The sequence below is a fragment of the Capricornis sumatraensis genome, chromosome 1, assembly GCF_032405125.1.
Source record: "Capricornis sumatraensis isolate serow.1 chromosome 1, serow.2, whole genome shotgun sequence".
Classification (NCBI taxonomy): domain Eukaryota; kingdom Metazoa; phylum Chordata; class Mammalia; order Artiodactyla; family Bovidae; genus Capricornis; species Capricornis sumatraensis.
The window spans coordinates 238243774-238268219 of NC_091069.1; the positions used below are offsets into that span (position 1 = coordinate 238243774).

Below are 24446 nucleotides of genomic sequence, written 5' to 3' on the forward strand. Positions count from 1 at the left end.
TATAGGCCTTTGGGTTCAAATCCCAGGTATGTGTCTTACTAACCATGCCATCTTGAGCAAGCTGTTTCACTTTTCGGAGCTCAGAAATGGAGTAAACAGCACTTACCATGAGTGTTATGAGAACTGAATAAAATAATGTAAAGGAATAGCACAGTACACAAGAGTAAATGTTAAATAAAAGCATCTTTCTGTAACGCCCTGCACTGAAACTACTCTAAAGTTTAATAAAAATGTGGAAATATCTAATTCATGACTTAGTTTACCTTGTTTGCTAGTTTTTTCCCAAAACCTTATTAAAAATTCTGTCTTTTAAAGAATCTATCCATTCAAGAAGTGTCATTTCAAATAACAACTTTATTATCTTCCTGCTTTGTGTTTTTCAACATCCTTCATTCTCTATCCTCACCTCCCATGATATATAAGCTCTCCATTTTTTCAAGTATTTTTGTTTTAGTATTCTGTATTTCTGAGGTACTTGTATGCTAGCATTTCCTGTGTTTATCTTTTAACCCTATCTACTAGAATATAAGCTTTCAGAGAGGATTATTTTACTATCTCACTGATCTTTTGCATTTCCTGTATAGGAAGATGATCAATGGGTTTATTAAATTGATTAAATTGAATATTGATATAAGCAAAAGCAAAATTTAAACCTGAAAATGGAAGACTAGTTCTAAAATATTTTTTGATTCTGAAAAAGATAATGGTCTAAGACTAATTGTACCTTGCCCCAAAAAAGAATGAAGAATTTCTAGACAGACCCAACAATTAAATCCCAAGTGGGAAACAATCAAAACAACTTATTTTAATCTTAGAGGCCAGACATAGTTCACAGAAAATATAAACTTAGAATATCTGTTTTCTGTGCAACACAAAGTCCTGTTTATCATGTGGATGATACAAATGCATGCAAAATCAATGGTTTGCTTTTTCCCCTGCTTACAAATCTTTAGGAAGGGCTTATTTCTTTTGTTTCCACTGCTTAAAAACACTCCTTCTAATCTCATGTTTTATCAATGAGAGAGTAGATGCAAATGTACTTTACACAATTATACAAATGTAAAATATTAGTATCTCAATTTCTCAAGTATGTTATAATCAACAACAATTAGATCATTTCAACAACACAGGGCTTCCTGGATAGCTCAGTTGGTAAACAATCCGCCTGCAATGCAGGAGACCCCAGTTCAATTCCTGGGTCAAGAAGATCTGCTAGAGAAGGGTTAGGCTACCCACTCCAGTATTCTTGGGCTTCCCTTGTGGCTCAGCTGGTAAATAATCCGCTTGCAATGCGGGAGACCTGGGCTGGGAAGATTCCCCTGGGAAAGGGAAAGGCTACCCACTCCAGTATTTTGGCCTGGAGAATTCCATGGGCTGGATAATCCATGGAGTCGCAAAGAGTCAGACACGACTTAGTGACTTTCACATCACATCACATCAACAAGCAGGGTCCCTCAGATTAATGTGTAGTCTTTTCTAAATTTTTCTCAACTTCAGCTGGTTCACCACAATCCTAATTTTAACCAGACCCTTTGGCAGCAAATCCTGCCAATCCATTACTTATCTAACGCTATAGTTATACATGTAATGTGTGCACTAGGAAAACTCTTTAACAAGAGACCCTAAGTTTAAATTTCAATGGTGCTACTTACAGATTAATCAGAGCTTGGTCAAGTTATTTAACCTTCTTTAAACTCCACTTTCCTTGTTTGTGAAATATGGTGCAGAGTAACTACCTATCTTAGAAAAATTGTGTAACGAATTTTTTAAAGTTTATATGGAAAGCACGCAGCACAGTACATAGCACACAGCAGGCACTCAATCGATGATGATGATTATCGATATTTTCCTACCTCCTAGTGCTTCCAGAATTTATTTTTTCAAAAATAAGCATTTTTTTTTACTATACTTTTTTTTTTTTTTACTATAGCATGAAACAGCTGGACGTGGACAGGGTTGGGAGGGAAATACTCAGGTTTGTGAACTCAGGACGTACCTAACTCCGAGGTAGTCATTTTTATCATTAGCTTTGTTTAAAAAAACCAAAAGCATTAGTATAGCTTTCAATCTTCCCCTCACTCACACTCTTCCCCTTCCACTCCAATCCACTAGTTCTTACTTCTTTCTTCCTACAGCACCGTTTCTTGACCAAAACAATGTACTATTAATTCCTCAAGAGTTTTTAAGAATCTAGCGAAGCACTGTGAATATTTCATCTTTATAAAATAGTTGTCCTCTCCTATAGGATGGTTAAGGCAAATCTTTGTACCCATTAACTATTCATTATGTAACCTGGTTTCCAAATCCTTTGATAAACCTGATGCCAGTATTTGGAAGCACCTGAGTTTCTCAAAACCACTGTTAAAGTATAGCTCCCCAAAATGAATAGACTATGTCATGTTTTATTTGGCCAGCACACTGCAGCCCTTCACCTGAGCACCTCAAAAATTTGAATCAATACCACCATATAACATGTTGAGAGTTTTTTTAGCACGTACATTATCACAGCAGCTCCTGCCAAGTCTTTTACTCATGTAAACCACTGTCAGGACAGAGTCTCAGCAATTTTTCAATCCCTTTTAAAAAGTTAATGTAGACTTTAACATTAATGTCTGTCTCTATTAATCTGTTTTTCAGTTTTTAGCTTTCAAATGTATTTCTGAACTCAATGTACTAGTTACACTTTCTTCATTAGGTCTTTAAGGATGTCATTTCCCCTCCATCTAAATCACACAGTAAATAAATGTTCAACAGAATGAGTCTGACGGGGCACTTCTGTGATGGTCCAGTGGTTAAGAATCCCCCTTCTAATGCAGGAGAGGCGGGTCCAATCCCTGGTCACTGAATGAAAATCCCATATGCTGTGTGCAGTTAAGCCCACATGCCTCAACTACTGAGCCCCTCGTGCTCTGCAACGAGAAGCCTGTGTGCCACAATGAAGACCCAGCGCAGCAAAAATAATAATACTGATCCTTGCTAATTTTTTAGGGAACTATAATTCTGTTATGTTCCTATTTCTTCAAAACCAGTTTCTCCCTTATGGATTTTCCCCTGATTTCTATGATACATGTAAGGCTGATCAGCTGTGTACCAGAAAGACTTTCAGAGTCAGTAGGGAATTTCCAAGATCATCTGGTCTTGCCCAGCTCTCTCCTTTACAAATAAGAAACAGGAAATCAGCAAAGTTATACACCCTTGGCCACATGGCTAATAAGTGATATATCTGGGAGGAGAATGAAGGAATTCTAAATATTATAAATGATGTTCTTTCCAACAGAGGTTTTTATTTAACTTTTTTTTGTATTTTTATCAGTTTATCTGATTTATATGAAATAAGATAAATTACTGCTTTTTATTATTCTCTGCTTTATCTGAAACAACGCCCTTTCTGTTCTCAAGGGTTCTAGTTGCCTACCACACAAGGAGAACAAATATTGTTTCCTCTATGTTTCAAGTCCGTTCAGGGAAACAGTGGGTGAACAGCCTATTTCTATTCTAACAAGCTTTAAAACTTAATTAGTAAAAATTTCGGCTTACTGTAAGCAGTGAGGAAACAAATATTTTAGTTATCAATCTCAAATCCTGACTCTAAGTCTACAAATGTATTTAAGAATAACTATCAACTTTCTAAGATTCAATAGAATGATAATTTTATATTGATGGTATATATTAAATCACTGTATCAGTGATACAGTATATCCTTTTTATATCACTTCTAGTTGGTTTATGTTATCACTTAAAATCAAACTTAAGAAATATTAACAATAAGTAACAACCATCACCTACCTCCCCATCAGAATCTAAGTTCTGTGACAATTGGTTTTTCTCTGGCTTGCAGTAGGTAGTTTCTCAATAAAAATGTTGATAAATGAATGAATGAATGAATAAACTCTTTAAAAGGAAAACTAACTCCCAAAAATGGATCTAAAATTTTAACAACTCCCCAAAAAGTAACCAAGAGAGACATATTCCAGAAGGATTCCTTTGGCCACCAAAGTTACCGGGGAAAAAAAAAAAAAAAAAAAGAGTCTTAATATTATAGCTTTTTTGCCGATGAAGTGCTTGATCCCTTTCCATTTTGCTCTTTGCCCCAAAATCTCCTGACAGGTTACTCTGTTTCCTTAGACTCCTTACACATAAGATAGTTCTACAACAATATCTCTGTGTTCATTTTTCTAGAACCACTGAGCAACTGTTCAAAGAGACCAAATCAAGTTCACTATCATAGGAGTAAAAAGAGGCTATCAGCAGATCTACAATTTAGGTTCTTTGTTAGTATCAGAATCATTTTAAAACCTCGACTCAAAGCAATCCAAGAGTTCACTACTTCCTATGTTTTCAAATTCTTTGTATGCAGCTCTCTCACAATTCATTTCAAACTATCAAATCTCACATTAACCAAAACAGCAATTTCTAGCACTCTGACACTGATTTAATTAAAATACCCTCTATACTGGTGCCTTCGTTAAGCATTATCTTCTACATCAGTCCTCTAAAGTCTAAGTAAAAAGCAGTAACAGTATCATGTTACTTCAAATGCTGAGGATGAAGGAATTTGCTCACTTAAATCCTTTTTCTCTTCCTAATATGTTTACAATTTATTTAGTTCATTTCAAATGTCTATGCTAAGTTCAGAGAACTAACTACATCAAAGTCAAATCATTTATATTTTTTCTATTTGTTATTTAAATATTGATATTAAAAAATTTGAAATTATTTTACTTATCAAGTCAAAGCTATTAGTATCTGATGTACTGCCAATCACTTAGCTTATGCTGCACAAACATAAAGCACCAGCCTATATAAACCCACCACGTTCTCTCCTTACAGTTTTCCTTTAAATTCACAAACTGAAAATTCTAATTTAAAAACAAGAAAGCTATAGATATAATAAACAGGTTAACTTACTGAAAAAATCTTTAAGCACCTTTAGCCAATTCATTTTGAAAAAAAATCCCGTGTTCTCTTTCGTTAGTTTGTTAACACAGCAGGATAATTTTCAGTGAACTTCCTGGTTCTGCAACACTGAAACTCCCCACACCCCATCCATGTGACTTGGCCCACACCCAGGCAATAGAAAGTTTTCCTAAGGCTTTTCTCTTGCCAAAACATTTTTTCCCTGAACGCTAACTGAACTATAAAACAAGGATATTGTGATGGCCACAAATAGGACCTTACTATTCAGATTTATTTTGGAAGAAGTTTTAAAGCACATATTTAAAGCATATTTTTTTCAGTAGTTGAAAATATATTCATGTATTCCTTCTTTTTTAATTGGAGAATTACTTTACAATGTTGCATTAGTTTCTGCTGTACAACAAAGTGAATCAGCAGTATGTATACCTATATCCCCTCCCTCTTGGAGCTCCCTTGGATCCTCCACCCCCAACCCACCCATCAAGGTCATCCTAGAGCACTAGGCTGAGCTCCCTGTGCTGCCCTGCGGGTTCCCACTAGCCATCTGTTTCACACGTGTTAGTGTATTTCTGTCAAACCTAATCTCCCAGTTCATCCCACCCTCCCCTTTCCTAACTCTTCTCTGAAGAGGTTCTGTTTGTCTGTTTGTTCTGTTTGTCTGAATCTCTATTTCCACCCTGGAACTATGTTCATCTGTACTATTTTTCTATTTTTCATCATGTATTCATTCTTTCCTTTGTTTTATCCCTTTCTTTCTTAACCTTCAAACAATATCTCCATCAGCACAATCATTGTGAAACAAATTCATTAGTTATATGGAACATTTAAGTTACCAAAACAGGATTCAGAAGGCTGTCCACCCAAGGCAAAAGCTGGATTTACATCATTATAGAGGCTAACTATAGGTCACTACCTTAAAACAGAATGTTTCCAAGTACTTTGGAATAGACAGCAATAATTGTAATATAATACAATGATAGCCTAGAACTTAAATAGATAACAGTCTCAATAATACAGTCTCGAGACAGTTAAAAAGATACAATCTTGAGACAGCTAAAACTATCTCAATAATATTAGAAAATAGTATGGAAGGTTTCCCAGGAGTATTAATAACAAAAAACTGTATTTAATAAAACTTTTGAAATTTATGTGAAGTTGTATCTAAAACTGGGATTTTTTTCTCCTTGCTCTATATTAGCTTTTTCACTGTCTTCTGTTAATTACTGTCACATCTGCTATAGTCTCAGGATACCACTACCCTTTTTTAAAGGACATAAAAGTTTCTCTAGGTGTGTCCTTAGTCCTTTCTATGCCTTCATCACTACAAAGCATATTTTGACAGAAGTCACCTTAATTTTCTTGAACACCTTTAATCAATATACTTTAAATAAATATCTAATTATTTACAAAATCTTAAGTATTCCTGGTTCTAACTTTGATCTCTTCAACCATTCAAGGACAATCTCTTTCCAACTGTCTTCCATTTAAAAACTAATATTAAATAATTAAATAATATTAACTAATAACAATACCTCAAAAATCTCAGAAAAAAAAAAAGGTAAGCCTAGTTAAAGCATTTAAATGTATGGTTAATAACTTCATTTGTTAAATTACCTTTAGAGTAGAATAACAATAATGCTGAGTAAGAAATAAAAATTAATATGAAGCAGTCAATAATACTCCATGTTCAATCATGTCACATTCTCAAAAGTCACTTTATTCTCATACTATCTTGTTCAAGGAGAAATTACACTTCTTCTACATATACACCAAGAACTATTAAGTAACAGCATGCTTGCCTAAATACCTGAGGGAAACTATGTCCCTCCCAATTCCTTCCTGTCAGCGAAGGAGAATTTTTTAAAGAGAGAGAGAGACAGACTGGTTCTCTTCTGCGCACATTTCCTTCCTATCACAGCTTGGCCAAGCCCAACATGAAGCAGATTCTCCTATTTATGGCCCTAAGGGAAGGTCAGTAGAAACAAAATTTACAGTTACAGGAAGAAAGAAGAGAAACAAAATAAGAAAGATAAGCTTTGTAGATGCTAATATATGGTAATGATCCACAACGTAACACTCTTTTATCAAATATAAGAACAAAAAGTTTGTTTTTAAAAGCAAATATCAAAATGCAAGCCATTATCAGCTTCCTTATTTAACTTATATGCAGAGTACATCAGAGAAACACTGGGCTGGGAGAAGCACAAGCTGGAATCAAGATTGCCGGGAGAAATATCAATAACCTCAGATATGCAGATGACACCACCCTTATGGCAGAAAGTGAAGAGGAACTAAAAAGCTTCTTGATGAAAGTGAAAGAGGAGAGTGAAAAGGTTGGCTTAAAGCTCAACATTCAGAAAACTAAGATCATGACATCTGGTCCCATCACTTCATGGGAAATAGATGGGGAAACAGTGTCAGACTTTATTTTTTGGGGCTCCAAAATCACTGCAGATGGTGACTGCAGCCATGAAATTAAAAGACACTTACTCCTTGGAAGGAAAGTTATGACCAACCTAGATAGCATATTCAAAAGCAGAGGCATTACTTTGCCAACAAAGGTCCATCTAGCCAAGGCTATGGTTTTTCCAGTAGTCATGTATGGATGTGAGAGTTGGACTGTGAAGAAAGCTGAGGGCCGAAGAATTGATGCTTTTGAACTGTGATGTTGGAGAAGACTCTTGAGAGTCCCTTGGACTGCAAGGAGATCCAACCAGTCCATTCTGAAGGAGATCAGCCCTGGGATTTCTTTGGAAGGAATGATGCTAAAGCTGAAATTCCAGTACTCTGGCCACCTTATGCGAAGAGTTGACTCATTGGAAAAGACTCTGATGCTGGGAGGGATTTGGGGCAGGAGGAGAAGGGGATGACAGAGGATGAGATGGCTGAATGGCATCACCAACTCGATGGACATGGGTCTGAGTGAACTCCGGGAGTTGGTGATGGACAGGGAGGTCTGGTGTGCTGCGATTCATGGGGTCGCAAAGAGTCGGACACGACTGAGCAACTGAACTGAACTGAAGCCATTAGATGTAAAATCCATCAATGTATCCTGTAAAATAAGTGACCTTAATGACAAGGAGGATACTCTGCATCTCATTCATTTATCCTCATCTTAATTATATGGAGAATCTGTCTAAACTCCAATAGGTACCTACGGCTCAAGAAGCCCCTGATAGAAAATCAGAGTGAGTTCCACTAGCTAGAGTTACAGAAAATGACCTTCACTGGTCTTTTTGAACACACCTGACTTGAATACCCTTGCTATGAGCCAAACTTACCTTGCCTAGCTGAAATCTCAGCTTGGGATATTCTAGTCAGTTCTGCCCACTGATGCCAAAATTCTGTACGAAGAACCAATTTCTAGCATTCATTAGAAAGAAAGTATTGCTGTTCTTGTTTTAAAACAAAAATAACTTACCTAAGGTATCTTTAAGGTTTTTTACAATAGATGCTTTCCGGGCACTGTTTTTCCTTTCCACATAGTTAGAAGGCACAAAACCCGTTTTATTCATGGAATTTCGAACTCGCCACCAGGACTTAGAGTCATCCAGAAGCCACAGTCTCTCGTTCTTCTTGATGTCCAGCTCTTGCTCTTGCTGGGCCACATAATCAAACTTGGCTACTACCACCACTTCCTCTGCCATTGTTCAGCACCTTCTGCACTGCAACCACACAGAAAATATTTTACGTAAGGTTGAGAAGTTGTCCACATGCTTGTCAAGAGAAACACACCTAAGAACCTAACGTAGTGAATGGTTAAAAAATAAAAACGGAAAAAAATTAAATACCAAGCAAATACTAATCAATACAGAACTGGTATAGATATATTAATGACACACAAAAGGACTTTAAGGCAAAGCTATCACTAGTGATAAAGAGTCACTATATCCTGATAAAAGGTTTTATTCAATATATGTAACAGCTAAGCTTATGTATACCTATTAATATAGGTCCAAAATAGATTGACAAAACAAGAAAAAAACTGACAAATCCATTGTCATAAAGGTTTAACTTTTAACATATTTATCTCAGTAGTAAATTAAGACGACAAAAAATCAGAAAGGTTAAAGAAGAACTGACATTGCAACTATTAAGTCTGATGCAATAAACATATGCAAATGTAACTTCACAGAAGAACACAAACAAAAGTATGTACAAAATCCAATCAAATGCCATAAAAATCTCTATACATTTTTTGTGTACTTGGTATCTTAAATCATATTCTCTGACAATCATAACAAAGATAACTTTTTAAAAATCTTATAGGTTTAGAAACTTCTAAAAATTGATGTGGAGAAGGAAATGGCAACCCACTCCAGTATTATTGCCTGGAGAATCCCACGGACAGAGGAACCTGGTGGGCTATGGTCCATGGGGTCACCAAGTCAGACACTACTGAGCAAAACAGTAACAACAAACACTGATGAGTCAGAGAAGAAATCTTAACAGAATTTTGAAAATACTTACAAGTAAAATTAAAGGCTATACGAATAACTTTGTGTGATGCAGCAAAAGGGGTATATAAAAAAGAGATCTGTAGTTATACATAGTTACATCAGAAAAATAAGAAAAGTTAAAAATAAATTAATGAACAGATCATCTGTCTTCAGTTAGAAAAGAACATAAAGAAAAGGAGATAAAAGGAAATAATACAAATAAAAGCAGAATTTAATGAAACAGCAAAGACAGAAGAAAGGCTCAAGACAAAGTTAGATGTCATGACTAAAAAATGGACATAGTTCTGACAAGACTAAAAAATGAAAAAAGGAATAGAGAGCCCAGAAATAAACCCACATCTCTATGGTCAATTAATCTTCAACAAAGGAGGGAAGAATATACAATGGAGAAAAGACAGTCTCATCAGCAAGTGGTGTCAGGAAAGCTGGACAGCCACCTGTAAATCAATGAAGTTAGAACACACTCTCATAATACCATACATAAAAATAAACTCAAAATAGCTTAAAGACTTAAATATAAGATATGGCACCATAAAACTCTTAGAATATAAGCAAGATATTCTCTGACAAATCATACCAATATTTTCTTAGGTCAGTCTCCCAAGGCAATGGAAATAAAAGCAAATAGGACCTAATCAAACTTACAAGCTTTTATACAGCAAAGGATACCACAAGCACAACAAAAAGATAACCTATGGACTGGGAGAAAACATCTGCAAGCAATGCAACTGACAGGCGCTTAATTTCTAAAATATACAAACAGCTCATACAACTCGGTAAAAAAAAAAAATCAAAAAATGGGCAGAAGACCTACATGCATTTCTCCAAAGAAGACATATAGATGGCCAACATGCACATGAAAAGATGCTCAACATCGCTAAACATCACTAACTATTAGAAAATGCAAATCAAAACCATAATGAAGCACTATCTCACCTTAGAATGGCAATCACTGAAAGGTCTACAAATAACAAATGCCAGAGAAGGTGTGGAGAAAAATCCTATACTGTTGGTGGGAATGTAAATTGGTGCAGCCACCATGAAAAACAAGATAGTTTCCTCAAAAAAAAAAAAACAAAAACAGAAAAAACTAAAAATAGAGCTGTTATATGAGGCTGCAATCCCACTCCTAAGCATATATCCAGACAAAACTATAAATAAAAAAGATACACATACCTTAATGTTCACTGCAGCATTACTTACAATAGCCAAGACATGGAAATAGCCTAAATGTCCATGGAAACAGGAATGGATAAAGAAGATGTGGTATACATACACAGTGGAATACTACTCAGCCATAAAAAGAGTGAAATAATGTCATGTACAGCAACATAGACCTATAGACTATTATACTAAGTGAAGTAAATCAGAAAGAGAAAGACAAATACCATATGACATCACTTATTAAATATGACACACTGAGACTTCCCTGGATGGGAAGTCCATTTGCCAGCACAAGGAACAAGGGTTTGAACCCTGGACTGAGAAATAAGATCCAACACATTGCGGGGCAACTGAGCCCGTGTGCCAGAACTACTGAAGCCCGTGTACCCATGCCACAACAAGAGAAACCACGGCACTGAGAAACCCGCGCACCACAACTAGAGAACAGCCCCCCGTCACTGCAACTAGAGAAAGCCCATGTGCTACAACAGAGAGCCTCACGCACTGCAGTGAAGATCCAGCACAGCCGAAATAAAATTATTTAAAAATAAAATAACATAAATGAAACAGTCTATAAAACAGACTGACAGACACAGAGGAAAAACTGTCGAGGCTGTCGAGGGCAGGGGCGCATGCGTGAGGGAGTTTGGGATTAGCAAACTACTATGTACCGAATAGATAAACAAGGACCTACTGTATAACACAGGGATCTATATTCAATATCCTGTGATAAACCATAATGGAAAAGAATATGAAAAAGAATATATATAAAAATGAACCACTTGGCTGTAAACAGAAACTAACACAACCTTGTAAATCAACTATACTTCAACAAATTTCTTTAAAAACGAAAAAAAGGAAAAAGTACACCCAAATATAAATAAAAAAGGAGTCCTAATTATAGATGCTAGACATTCAAAAGCTACAGGAATATTAAAATCTTTATCAATATATGAGAAAAAGTAAATGTACAAATTTATAGAAAAATTAAAGTAACAAAATAGTAAAACTGAATTAGTCATTAAGAAATCTTCCCATAAATGAAAACACCAGGGTCAGATAGTTTCACAGGCAAATTCTATTAAAATTCAAAGAATAGCAAAAAAAGGAACAAATAATTTCAACTTACACAAACTCTTTTAGAATAAAGAGAGGAAATGTTGCAATTTAAGTCACTCCTGCACCTAGATTAGCTCTCTACTTTCTTCAGAGAGATACATAAATAGCTACCCCTGGTTTAGCAAGCAAATAAATTCAGCTTCTGTTTATTGAATAGCATTCTGTTTTCTCAACAAAGGAGTTAAGTTCTTCAGCATATTCAAAGAAATGCATTTTAATTTAGAATTCAACAACCCCTAGCATTCAACTGTATCTACAAGGAAGATACCTTTGGGGGGTTATTGCAAAGGACTCAAAACCTACCAGCCTTCTAAAATAATGACTCAAGTATGGTCAGTTCAGTCGCTCAGTCGTGTCTGATTCTGAGACCCCATGGACTGCAGTATGCTAGGCGTCCCTGCCCAACGCCAACTCTCGGAGTTTACTCAAACTCACGTCCATTGAGTCGGTGATGCCATCCAACCATCTCATCCTCTGTCATCCTCTCCTCCTCCTGCCTTCAATCTTTCCCAGCATCAGGGTCTTTTCAAATGAAGTCAGTTCTTCTCATCAGGTGGCCAAAGTATTGGAGTTTCAGCTTCAGCATCAGTCCTTCTAGTGAATATTCAGGACTGATTTCCTTCAGGATGGACTGGTTGGATCTCTTTGCAGTTCAAGGGACTCTCAAGAGTCCTCTCCAACACTCTTCGGCGCTCAACTTACTTTATAGTCCAAATCTCACATCCATACATGACCACAGGAAAAACCACAGCTTTGACTAGATGGGCCTTTGTTGACAAAGTGATGTCTCTGCTTTTCAATATGCTGTCTAGGTCGGTCATAGCTTTTTTTCCAAGGAGTAAGCGTCTTTTAATTTCATGGCTACAGTCACTATCTCCAGTGATTTTGGAGCCCCCAAAAATAAAGTTGCTCACTGTTTCCCCATCTATTACCAGGAAGTGATGGGACCAGATGCCATGATCTTAGTTTTCTGAATGTTGAGCTTTAAGCTAACTTGTTCACTCTCCTCTTTCACTTTCATCAAGAGGCTCTTTAGTTTTTCTCCACTTTCTGCTGTAAGGGTGGTATCATCTGCATATCTGAGGTTACTGATAACTTCTCTCAGCAATCTTGATTCTAGCTTGCGCTTCATCCAGCCCAGCGTTTCTCATGATGTACTCTGCACATAAGTTAAATAAATAAGCACAGTGACAATAAACAGCCTTGACATACTCCTTTCCCGATTTGGAACCATGTTTCATGTTGCTCCATGTCCAGTTCTAACTGTTGCTTCCTGGTCTGCATACAGATTTCCCAAGAGGCAGGTCAGGTGGTCTGGTATTCCCGTCTCTTTCAGAATTTTCCACAGTTTATTGTGATTCACACAGTCAAAGGCTTTGGCATAGACAATAAAGCAGAAATAGATGTTTTTCTGGAACTCTCCTGCTTTTTCGATGATCCACTGGATGTTGGCAATTTGATCTCTGGTTCCTCTGCCTTTTCTAAATCCAACTTGAATATCTGGAAGTTCACGGTTCACGTACTGTTGAAGCCTGGCTTGGAGAATTTTGAGCATTACTTTGCTAGCATGTGAGATGAGTGCAATTGTGAGGCAGTTTGAACATTCTCTGGCATTGCCTTTCTTTGCAACTGGAATGAAAACTGACTTTTTCAGTACTGTGGCCACTGCTGAGTTTTCCAAATTTGTGGGCATATGGAGTACAGCACTTTCACAGCATCATCTTTTAGAATTTGAAATAGTTCAAGTGAATTCTATCACCTCCACTATGTAGTGACGCTTCCTAGGGCCCACTTGACTTCGCATTCCAGGATGTCTGGCTCTAGGTGAGTGATCACATCATCAAATTCCAAAACAATATGACTGATATTTTGAAAAAAATTCTACTACACTGAAAGTTCAAGGGGGATACACATCAAACCGTACAGTGGTAGCCTCTCTGAGTGGTAAGCCTTTCATTTCCCTCTCTACACTCCATATATATGTGTGGTTTGACTATTTTTCATTCATATTACTTGATTTTTTAAATGTACTATAAAAAGAGAGAAAACTAACTGAAAGCTTGCTAATCAGAACAGGCATCCAAAACACAAAATATGGATGAGGAACATGGGACAAGTAAGATAAAAAATGAAATATAAGAGTAGTTAAGTTGATGTAAAATGCAATCTACTTTCCAGCAGAATTACATTCAAAATGTAAACAATTACATTCTAAAACAAAAACAAAACCCACTATAATTTAGCTTTCCTCTGATGACCAACTCTCAGTTAAGGACCAGATAAAAGAGCTAACTTTAGAGTTCGGATAGTGGGGAAAACTCTGCATCTTTGAAAACAAGCCACAAAGTGAAATGACATGACACTATGGGAGGGACAGCAACTGAAGCAACCTGAGAAAACAAAAGTAAATGTTTCCCATCTCATGCCTGCCCTGGAACAGATGCTCAGGGGAGAATTACAAGTAGTAACATTTGCACTATTTTAACAGCCATTTCTCTTGCTCTCTTTTATCCAAGCTTAGTTTAAATAACCTAAATTAAAACTGAAGTGACTCCACTGCACTTTCTTTGATTCAACCCAGAGGGCTGGTTGTAAAGACTGTCAATTAATATCCCAGTTTCCTACAAAAGCTTCAGCTCCATATTTCCAATTACACCAACAATATTTGCACTGGGATGTTCTCTGCCCCCATTCTTGCTTTCAGGAATGAGATTCCTATCCTTTTGTCTCTGTCCTTGAACCTAGCACCTAAACCGAAGAGCCTCACCAAACAGTGTCCAATTTCTCCCTGACACTGAGTGTTGGATTTCCATTATAAAGCTGTCCACTAATCCACACTGACTGCCTGCCCTGCTCTCAACATATAAACATCATGGACCTCGCACTTGACATCATTCTCACCTTATAGTACCCACATCCTGCTTGTCTTTTTTTCCCGGGGCTTATTTCCTCATCTTAGTTTGTTTTTCAAATTCACTTCCAATCTCATTCCCAAACTGGATCTCCACACACTCACTAATCTGGTTACCACAAGGACAGAACCAAGTTGGAATTAAAGAACTCAATCATTTCAATATGTCACTAAAGACAATATGAAATTTACTGTTCTAGGAATCTTCATAAATTATACCCTTCATTCTAACTGGAAAGGGATCAACAAACTGAGTTAGAGAACACCTACTGGCTTAAAATGAAAGGTTTCTACACCCTCAAAAAGGCTAAGAGTTGTTAAAAATATACACCAAGGAACATTTACTGAAGGTCTATGATTCAGGCATATCCTAGCATTTCCCTCACAACAATCATTTAAAGTATTATCCTCACTTCATAATACAGATATTAAGAAATTAAATGACTTTTCAACCTGTGAAAATAAGCAGTGGAAACTGGGAGTCAAATGGGAGTCAAATACATGTTCTTTTCACTCCCCACCCCCGCCGAGTTCATGTACTTTTGATTACTGCTGACTCTTAAGGAACAGAAGAGGAATATACAAGTTATAAATACATGGAAACCAATTACCTACTAAATCAACAATTCTCAAACTATTTGGTTTCAAAACCCCTTCACGTACTTAAAATGTGAAGACTCAAAGAGCTTTTTTATGTTGGTTCTATCAATATTTACCATGAAAATTAAAGGTAAGAAAATATTAGGGCATTTATAATCCAATTAAATATAATCACATTTAGGCCAATATGTTTTAACATATTTTAAATGAAAATTATATTTTCTAAAACAAAACATTAATGAAAAGAGTAGAATTATTTTACATTTTTTGCATATCTTTTAAAAATGTCTATTTAATAGAATGTGGATTCTCATATCTGTTTCTGCATTTACTGTATTACAACGTTGTTTTGGGCTTCCCTCATAGCTCAGTGAGTAAAAAATCTGCCTGCAATGTGGGAGACCTGGGTTCGATTCCTGGGTTGGGAAGATCCCCTGGAGAAGGAAATGGCAATCCACTCCAGTATTCTTGCCTGGAAAATCCCATGGACAGAGGAGCCTGGCGGGCTACAGTCCATGGGGTTGCAAGAGTCGGACACTATTTAGCAACTAAACCACCATCAATATTGTTTTGGCTGAAGAGAAAACCTGGTTTCACATAAATGCATAGCTGGAAAAAGGGAAAGAGTATTTTAAAAGTGTTTTCAGATAACTGTGGATTCTTTTTTGGTACTATACCAAAACATGACAGCAGTAGAGTTTCTTAAAGACTAGTTTCCAATGTGGAATCTAAAACTTTATCAGTGAACTTTTCCATATTGTTTTAAATATTAAAAATCATTGGCCCAAGTATTTTTAATTTCAGGAATGATGAGTGTAAATAAGCCTGCTGCAAACCCTCTCTCCTACTGATCACAACTAAAATCTCCATGAAAAAAATGCAAAGAATCAGCTACCTAAGGACTCTGGGAAGTATACAACAGGTAGCTTGAAGAGGAAAATCAACTTGTAAAAAAGATCAATACATAAATTTCTCTTTAAATACATAAATTTCCTTTGAAATTTGACTGAACAATAAATTTGCTTTTGGTCACCCCACCACACACACTTTATTTCTTAGCTTTGACGTAGAATTAAGTGGAACAGGAAATTGTGTAGCAGGTACAATAAGGAAAAACTTCATATGGAAAAGACGCTCACCTAGCCAAAGCACTGGGGGAAAAGGCTCTTGAAAGCCAGAGCGGGTAAGTTCAGTCCCTGAGGCTGTTTTCTTTTCCTCCTCTCCCAGCCCTGTCCCAAGGCCAGCAACAGTGCATCTGCATTACTGCCACAATGGTGGAGATAGCATATATATTAAGACCACGAGAGGGGACTTCCCTGGCAGCCCAGAGGTTAATTAAGACTGCGCTCCCAATGCAGGGAACGTGGGTTTGAGACCTGGTCATGGAACTAGCTTCCCACATGCTGTGTGGCACAACCAAAAAAGAAATAATTTTTCTTAAAAAAGAACCCACAGGGACGGGACACCTATGCTTTCTCGAACCACTTCACCCTGAAGGCAGGCACAGTTGTGCCCAAAACTGAGCAACAACACAGGAGACTGAAACTGTACGTGTTGCTGTTCAGTCGCTACATCGTGTCCTACTCTTTGAGACTCTGCAGCACACCAGGCTTCCCTGTCCCCTGCTCTATCTCCCTGAGTTTGTTCAAACTCATGTCCACTGAGTCGGTGATGCCAACCAACCATCTAATCCTCTGTCATTCCTGTCTCCTCTTGCCTTCAATCTTACACAGCATCAGGGTGTTTTCCAATGAGTCAGCTCTTCACATCTGATGGCCAAAGTGTTAGAGCTTCAGCATCACTCCTTCCAATGAATATTCAGGGCTGATTTCCTTGAGGATTGAATGGTTTGATCTCCTTGCTGTCCAAAGGACTCTCAAGAGTCTTCTCCAGCATCACAATTTGAAAGCATCAATTCTTCAGTGCTCAGACGTCTAATAAGAGAATCCAACTTTTCTGGCTACAGGAACTGGAGAATATGGGGAAAACGCCCACAAAAGAAGAGGAGAAGAATGTAATCTATGACAAAGACTTCCTCTTGACCAAATTCTAGTCAGGTTCCTCTGAACCCTCTTCTTGACTAGGCCTCAAACTTGATCTATAAAAACTGCAGACTCTCAGCATAAATGCTTTGTCATAAATGACTTCTCACACTAACAGACTTGAACAAACACTAGGACAGTTTCCAACAACTTATGGTTCCATCCCTAAGATGACTCCTCCAGCCCCCTTAATTTCCTGCCTGAGAAAGTTCAGTGTTGCCAGAAGAATTTACTGTTTGTTCCAGCTAAAACTGGATGATAGGCCCCTGAAATCCCTCTTCGGGCAGTTACTTTAGAAAGCTTGCCATTATAAATACCTCCTCTGCCGCCTTGAGATAATAATTGTCTACCACCTAAAACTGCCTTTTCAAGAACCGTAGAGCAATCTGTTTAAAATACATTCAAGAAGATAATTCTCATTCTTGTTTCCAGACCCTGTAGGAAGATAGGGACTTAACTTTGGTGGGTGCCTTGCTCTAACTTGGGCTTCCCTGGTGGCCCACTTCAGTATTCTGGCCTGGAGAATTCCATGGACAGAGGAGGCTGGTGGGCTACAGTCCAAAGGGTCGCAAAGAGTCGAACACAACTGAGAGACTCACTTAGCTCTAAAACCTGCACCACTGCCTCTGTTATAAAAGAAGTTTATTTCTCCTCTGGCTAAGTAACAATTACAAATCCAGGTTCCCCTCGGCATATGGACCAACCCCACTTCAACACCACTGGATGCCTTTCCCTTAGCACACTCCAGTTTCTAAAAAGCCTCCTGCCTTTTGTTTTGACGAAGTTTAATTCTCTCTTCCCTATTGTAATATTTACTGAATAAAAGCTACCCTTAACACTTCAACTAGTATTGAGCTTGTGAACCTTTAATATCTATAATTCTAGTTATGAACAAACGTAAGTACTAAACCTCCACCAAGTTGAACGTTCATGGAATTTCCAAAGAAGTATTACAAAAGCACTGAGAACTGAAATACAAAATAAATGCTGCCCAAGCCCAGTCCATCTGTGACCGGTGCATACAGCAAACAGATGCAATCAGTACAGCAAAGGTTTAGAAACTAAAACTGATATTAGAACTACTGTCCATAAAAAACAAGTAAAAACTGCTCTGAACCTAATCAGATTGACGCCTGCTTAAACAACAGCAAATTCTCCAAAGAATTTTAACAGGATCCAAATTCTCACAACATAATACTCAAAATGTCCAGTATATAACCCCAAATTACCCAACATACCAAGAAGCAGGAAAATTTGGCGGAAAATTAGAAGAAAAGGACAACCAATAGATGCCAACCAATAAATAACCTAGAGGTTGGACTTATCAAAAATCTTAAGGTAGCCAATATAATCATGTTCCATTAGTAAAGGTAAACACTCAAATGGAAAATAAATCTGAGAAGCTGCTATTAAATAGAATCAAATGTAAATTTCAGAATTAAAAAATCACAATATTTGAAATAAAAACCTGACTTGATAGAATGCAGAATCAAGATGGCAGATGTATTCATTTTCTATGACTGCTGTAACAAACTGGGTGGTTTAAAAAAAAAAAAAACAGAAATGTATTCTGTCACAGATCTGAAGGTCTCAATCAAGGATACAATCAAGAAGTCTGAAATCAAGGTGCTGACAGAGCTGTACTAGCTGTGACGGCTCTAGGGAACAAGCTGTACTTTGCCTCTTTCAGCTTTTGGTGGCTGTGAACATTCCTTGTGACTGCATCACTCTGCCCCTGCAGTTATAATGCCTCCTCCCCTTCTGTCTAGCAGATCTCCCTCTGCCTCACTCTTATAAGCATACTTGTCATGGGATTTACAGCTTACTAGATAATCCAGGAATTTATCCTCCTCTCAAAATTCTCAAATTAATTAATCACACCAGTTTATCATATAAGGTAATATTCACAAATTCCAGAGTTTAGGAAATGAACATATCTTTTTAAAGGGTTCCATTCAGCAAAATACCACAAAGGGAAAACTATGTAAACCTGAAGACAGATCAAATAAAAATTACCCAACCTGAAGAACGGAGAGGAAAAAATATTTTTGAAAAAGAAAAAAACAGGGCTTCAGGGACCAATGGGACAATACCAAAAAAGCTATTCATGTCTTTGAAAACCCTAAAGAAAAGCTATTGGTGCAAAAAAAAAATACTTGGAAGAAACATTAGTTGAAACTTTTCAGAAGTTAGCAAAAATCAAGAACTTATAGATTCAAGAAAATAAGCAAACCCAAACAGGATAGATTCAAATCATGTCCAAGCCCATCATAATCTAACTGCTAAAAACAATAAATTAAAAAAAAAAATCAACTGTGGGATATTTTACATCCCTGGGGATATGTTACAATGTCCAGAGTCATTTTTTATTATCACTGTGTGGGTCAGGGTGCTAATCGGTATAGGCTAGAGATACTGCTAAACATCCTATGATGAACAGGATAGGACTCCACAACAAGAAAATATCCTGTCCAAAGTACTAAAGTTGAAAAATCCTGATATAGGGAGCAATTTGAATGAAATGACTTTTCATCAGAAACCATGAACCATATCTAAAAACACTGGAAGAAAACAACTGAAAATTCAGAATTCTATGTTCAATGAAAATATCCTTCAGGTATGAAATGAAATAAATATATTCTCAGATGAAGCAAAATATTATTTTGTTGCCAACACTCTAGCTCTAAAAGAAATGTAAAAGAAGTTTCAAGGCTAAAACTAGTAAAAAAAAAAAATTGTATCAGAGGGAAACGAAACTTCAGGAATGTTCGAGGAGCAATAAAAATGGGAACTATCCCTAGGTGAATATAAGAAGATTAATTTTCATCTCTTAAGATCTTCAAAATATATACAGCTCTTGAAAGGGAATATTATAACATTTACATGGGGGGAGCTTTCAACCTATATATGTACAATTCATATGACAATCATCATGTAAGTGGATAGGGCAATGGAACCTAAACAGTTATTAAGGCTTTATGTTCTAGCTTAAGTTGTAAAATAGAAACTTAAAAGATATATGAGGAGGTGAGAGGGTGGCGGCAGGGGTAAGAAGGAGTAAAAGTGTTAGTCACTCAGTCACATTCAAGTCTGCAACCCCATGAACTGTAATAGCCCACCAGACTCCTCTGTCTATGGAGTTCTCCAGGTAAGAATACTGGAGTGGGTAGCCATTTCCTTCTCCAGAGAATCTTCCTGACCCACGTGGGTCTCTTGCATTGCAGGTAGATTCCTTACCAACTGAGCCACCCGGGAAGTATAATGTTTAATTTAATATATTATACTTATATTTAATAATATGGGGAAAATTAAATATTAAATATATGGTATATTATTTAGAACATACTACGAAAAAGTCTTTAGAGCAACTACTAAAAAGAGGGACAAAGAGATACAGCCAAAAACTGATACATTAAAACAGATATTTAAAAAATACTCAATCCAAAAGAAGGAAAAGGAAAAATGGGAACAAAAAACACAAGAAACAAACAGTAACAAATATTAAAACTCAAATGTATCAATAATTATATAAATGACCTACAAGATTAAATTAACAAATAAGACCCAACTGTTACCAAAAATCCATTTTAAATATGATGCTATATAGGTTAAAAGTAAAAGGATCATGCATGTATTATTTCAAAACAAAGCTGTAGTGGCTGTATTAATATCTAACCACATAGATTTCAGAATGAAAATTACCAGGGGCTTCCCAGGTAGCTCAGAGGCAAAGAATCCACCTGCCAATGCAGGAGATGTGGGTTCGATCTCTGGGTCTGGAAGACACCATGGAGAAAGTAATGGGAACCCACTCTAATATTCTGTAGATCTGGTAGACAGAGTGCCTGAAGAACTATGGACAGAGATTTGTAACACTGTACAGGACTCAGTGACCAAAACCATCCCAAAGAAAAAGAAATGCATGACCAAAACCATCCCAAAGAAAAAGAAATGCATGAAGGCAAAATGTCTGTCTCCTGAGAAACCTGTATGCAGGTCAAGAAGCAACAATTACAACCAGACACGGAACAACAGACTGGTTCAAAATTGGGACAGGAGTAAGACATGGCTGTATACTGACACCCTACTTATTTAACTTACATGCAGAGTACATCAAATAAAATGCTGGGCTGGATGAATCACAAGCTGGAATCAAGAATGCTGGGAGACGTATCAATAACCTCAGATATGTAGATAATACCACTCTAACAGCAGACAGTGAAAAGGAACTAAAGAGCCTCTTGATGAGAGTAAAGAAAAGAGTAAAAAAGCTGGCTTAAAACTCAAATTCAAAAAATGAAGATCATGGCATCCAGTCCCATCACTGCATGACAAATAGACGGGGAAACAATGGGAAACAGTGACAGAGTTTATTTTCTTGGGCTCCAAACAAAATCACTATGAATGGTGACTGCAGCCATGAAATTAAGACGCTTGCTCCTTGGAAAAAAAGCTATGACAAACCTACACAGCATACTAAAAAACAAAGATGTCACTTTGCCAACAAAGGTCTATACAGGCAAAGGTATGGTTTTTCCAGTCATGTATGGATGTGAGAGTTGGACCATAAAGAAGGCTGAGTGCCGAAGAACTGATTCCTTCCAACTGTGGTGCTGGGGAAGACTCTTGAGAGTCCCTTGGGCTGACTGCAAGATTAAACCAGTCAATTCTGAAAGAAATCAACCCTGAATATGCACTGGAAGGACTGATGATGAACCTGAAGCTCCAATACTTTGGCCACTTGATGTGAAGAGCCGACTCACTGGAAAAGCCCCTGATGCTGGGAAAAGATTGAAGGCAAAAGGAGAAAAGGGTGGCAGAGGATGCGTTGATTAGATACCATCACTGACTCAATGGACATAAATCTGAGCAAACTTCAGGAGATGGTGAAGGACAGGGAAGCCGTGCGTGCTACAGTCCAGGGGGTCGCAAAGAGTTGGACACCACTGAGCAACTGAACAACAGCAAAACAAGAGTTCCAAAGTACATGAAGCTAAAACTACTAAAACTGAAAGAAGTAAAGAAATTCACCATTTTTCTTGGGGACCAACACTACTCTTGATAATACATAAAACAAGTAGACAGAAAAGCAGCAAAGATACAGAAGATCTAAACATCAGCCCTCTGAATCTAATTGAAAATTATACTCAACAACATAACATATGTACAAATCTTTCAAGTACACCAAAACAGACCATATACTGGACCATAAAACAAACCTTAATAAATGTAAAATAACCGAAATCACATAGCATATGTTCTCTGACCATGAAAGAATTAAACTAGAAATCAGAACAGAAAGGTAACTGGAAAATCTCTAAATATTTGGAAATTAAACAACACAATTCTAAATAATTCATGCACCAAAGGGTCTTCTCAAAAGAAACTAGAAAATATTTTGAACTGAATGAATATGAAAACACAACAAATGAAAATTTGCTGGATGAAGCTAAAGCACTGCTTGGAAGGAAATTTACAGCATTAAAATACTATTACAAGATATATGAAAAGAAGATCTCAAATCAATAATGTACGCTTCCCTGGTGGCTCAGACGGTAAAGTGTCTGCCTGCAGTGCGGGAGACCCGGGTTCAATCCCTGGGTTGGGAAGACACCCTGGAGAAGGAAATGGCAACCCACTCCAGTACTCTTGCCTGGAAAATTTCGTGGACTGAGGAGCCCAGTAGGCTACAGTCCATGGGGTTGCAGAGAGTCAGACACTTCACTTCAGCAACTTCACTTCACTTCACGCTTCCACCCTAAGAAACTAGAAAAAGAAGAACACACTAAACCCAAAGGAAACAGAACAACTTAATAATGATCAGATATCAATGAAACTGAAACAAAATATAAATGAACGTGGGAGACTTGGGTTCAATCCCTGTGTCGGGAACATCCTCCTGGAGGAGGAAATGGAAACCCACTCTAGTATTCTTGCCTAGAGAATCCCATGGACAGAGAAGTCTGGCGGGCTACAGTCCATGAGGTCGCAAAGAGTCAAATACGACTGAGCGACTAACACTTAATTACTCTGAAACCAAAAGGATGTTCTTCGAAATGATCAAGAAAATCGTCCTCTCTCAAGCAAGAATGACCAAGAAGACAACTTGTTCGTGTCTTATTGTTCAGTGGAAGGTAGAACTTTTGAGGATGAAGCTGAACTATTTGGCTGACGCTATTTCCAAACAATGTGCAGAAGCAGCAGTATGGCTTCCCTTGAATGCTAATACTAAAATGCAAGTAGAGAAATAAAGATAGAATTGTTCTCTTGTCAAGTGGTAAACAGAAATTTAAATATTAAGTTGAAAAACTCTCTGCCTATATATACTAGAAAAAATGAGAAAGCACTATGTTCAGAACAGAACACTAAGGCTGTGGCCAAGGACCCCATGATAAAGAGATTAGTATGGTTGTGAAATTAGACTTAATTAGACACCCAAGCAGGAAACAGCCAATCTGAACTGGAAGTAGAAGAAAGATTGTCAGTTTTCTTAGAAGACTTTTACATGGTGGGACCACAAACCTATTCAGTTGGGAACCCAGGATATTCTTCAAGACATGAGAACAAGGACCCCAAAGGCGATTCTGAAATCATGAAGGCTGCCTCCCCAGTTTCCAAAGAGGAGGCTATTACCTGGGGTCTCAACAGGCCTGACAAGACTCCCAGCCCAAAGCCATGGGGGCCGGGCCAGTAGAACCACTAGTATGCGAGGTCTCATACACTAAATTATTATTTAATAATAAATGCTCTGCCACTGATTAAGTTAATATATTTAATTAAAAGTTTAATATTTAAATGGGAAATTTAAAAAAATATTCTTTTTTCTTTCTGGACACATTGTACAGTATGTGGGATCTTAGTTCCCAACCAGGGACTGAACCCGTGCCCCCAGCATTGGAAGCATGGAATCTTAACCACTGGACCACCAGGAAGTTCTAGACAAAATATTTGAACAGATACTTCACCATAGAGAGCACATAAGCGTATGAAAATATCTTCAATATCATTAGTTATTACAGAAATGCAAATTAAACCCACAAAACGCCATCACTGCACAGCTATTAAATGGCTAAAAAGAGAAAGGAGGTAAGGAAGGAAGGAAGGAAAGAAAGGGAAAAAGGGAGCAAGGAAAGCGAGCGAAAGAGAAGGAGGAAACACAAAAACTGACAATAATAGGTGTGAATGAGGCTGCAGAGCAGCTTGAATCCATATACTGCTTGTTGGAATGCAAAA

At 37.3% G+C, this 24446-nt stretch overlaps 1 protein-coding gene across 4 annotated transcripts in view; it reads right to left on the bottom strand.

Moving 5' to 3' along the window:
• Positions 1-24446, bottom strand: part of NCK1 (NCK adaptor protein 1) — a 70247-nt gene that overhangs the window by 9927 nt on the left and 35874 nt on the right. For 3 of the 4 annotated variants that reach the window (XM_068973718.1, XM_068973735.1, XM_068973726.1), the window contains exon 2: positions 8339-8582. In XM_068973718.1, the coding sequence (XP_068829819.1) occupies positions 8339-8564 (226 nt within the window). In that variant the 5' untranslated portion in view covers positions 8565-8582. Of the gene's footprint in view, positions 1-4908; positions 4987-8338; positions 8583-24446 lie in introns of those variants that run through there. The other variant, XM_068973743.1, reaches the window with a different exon arrangement.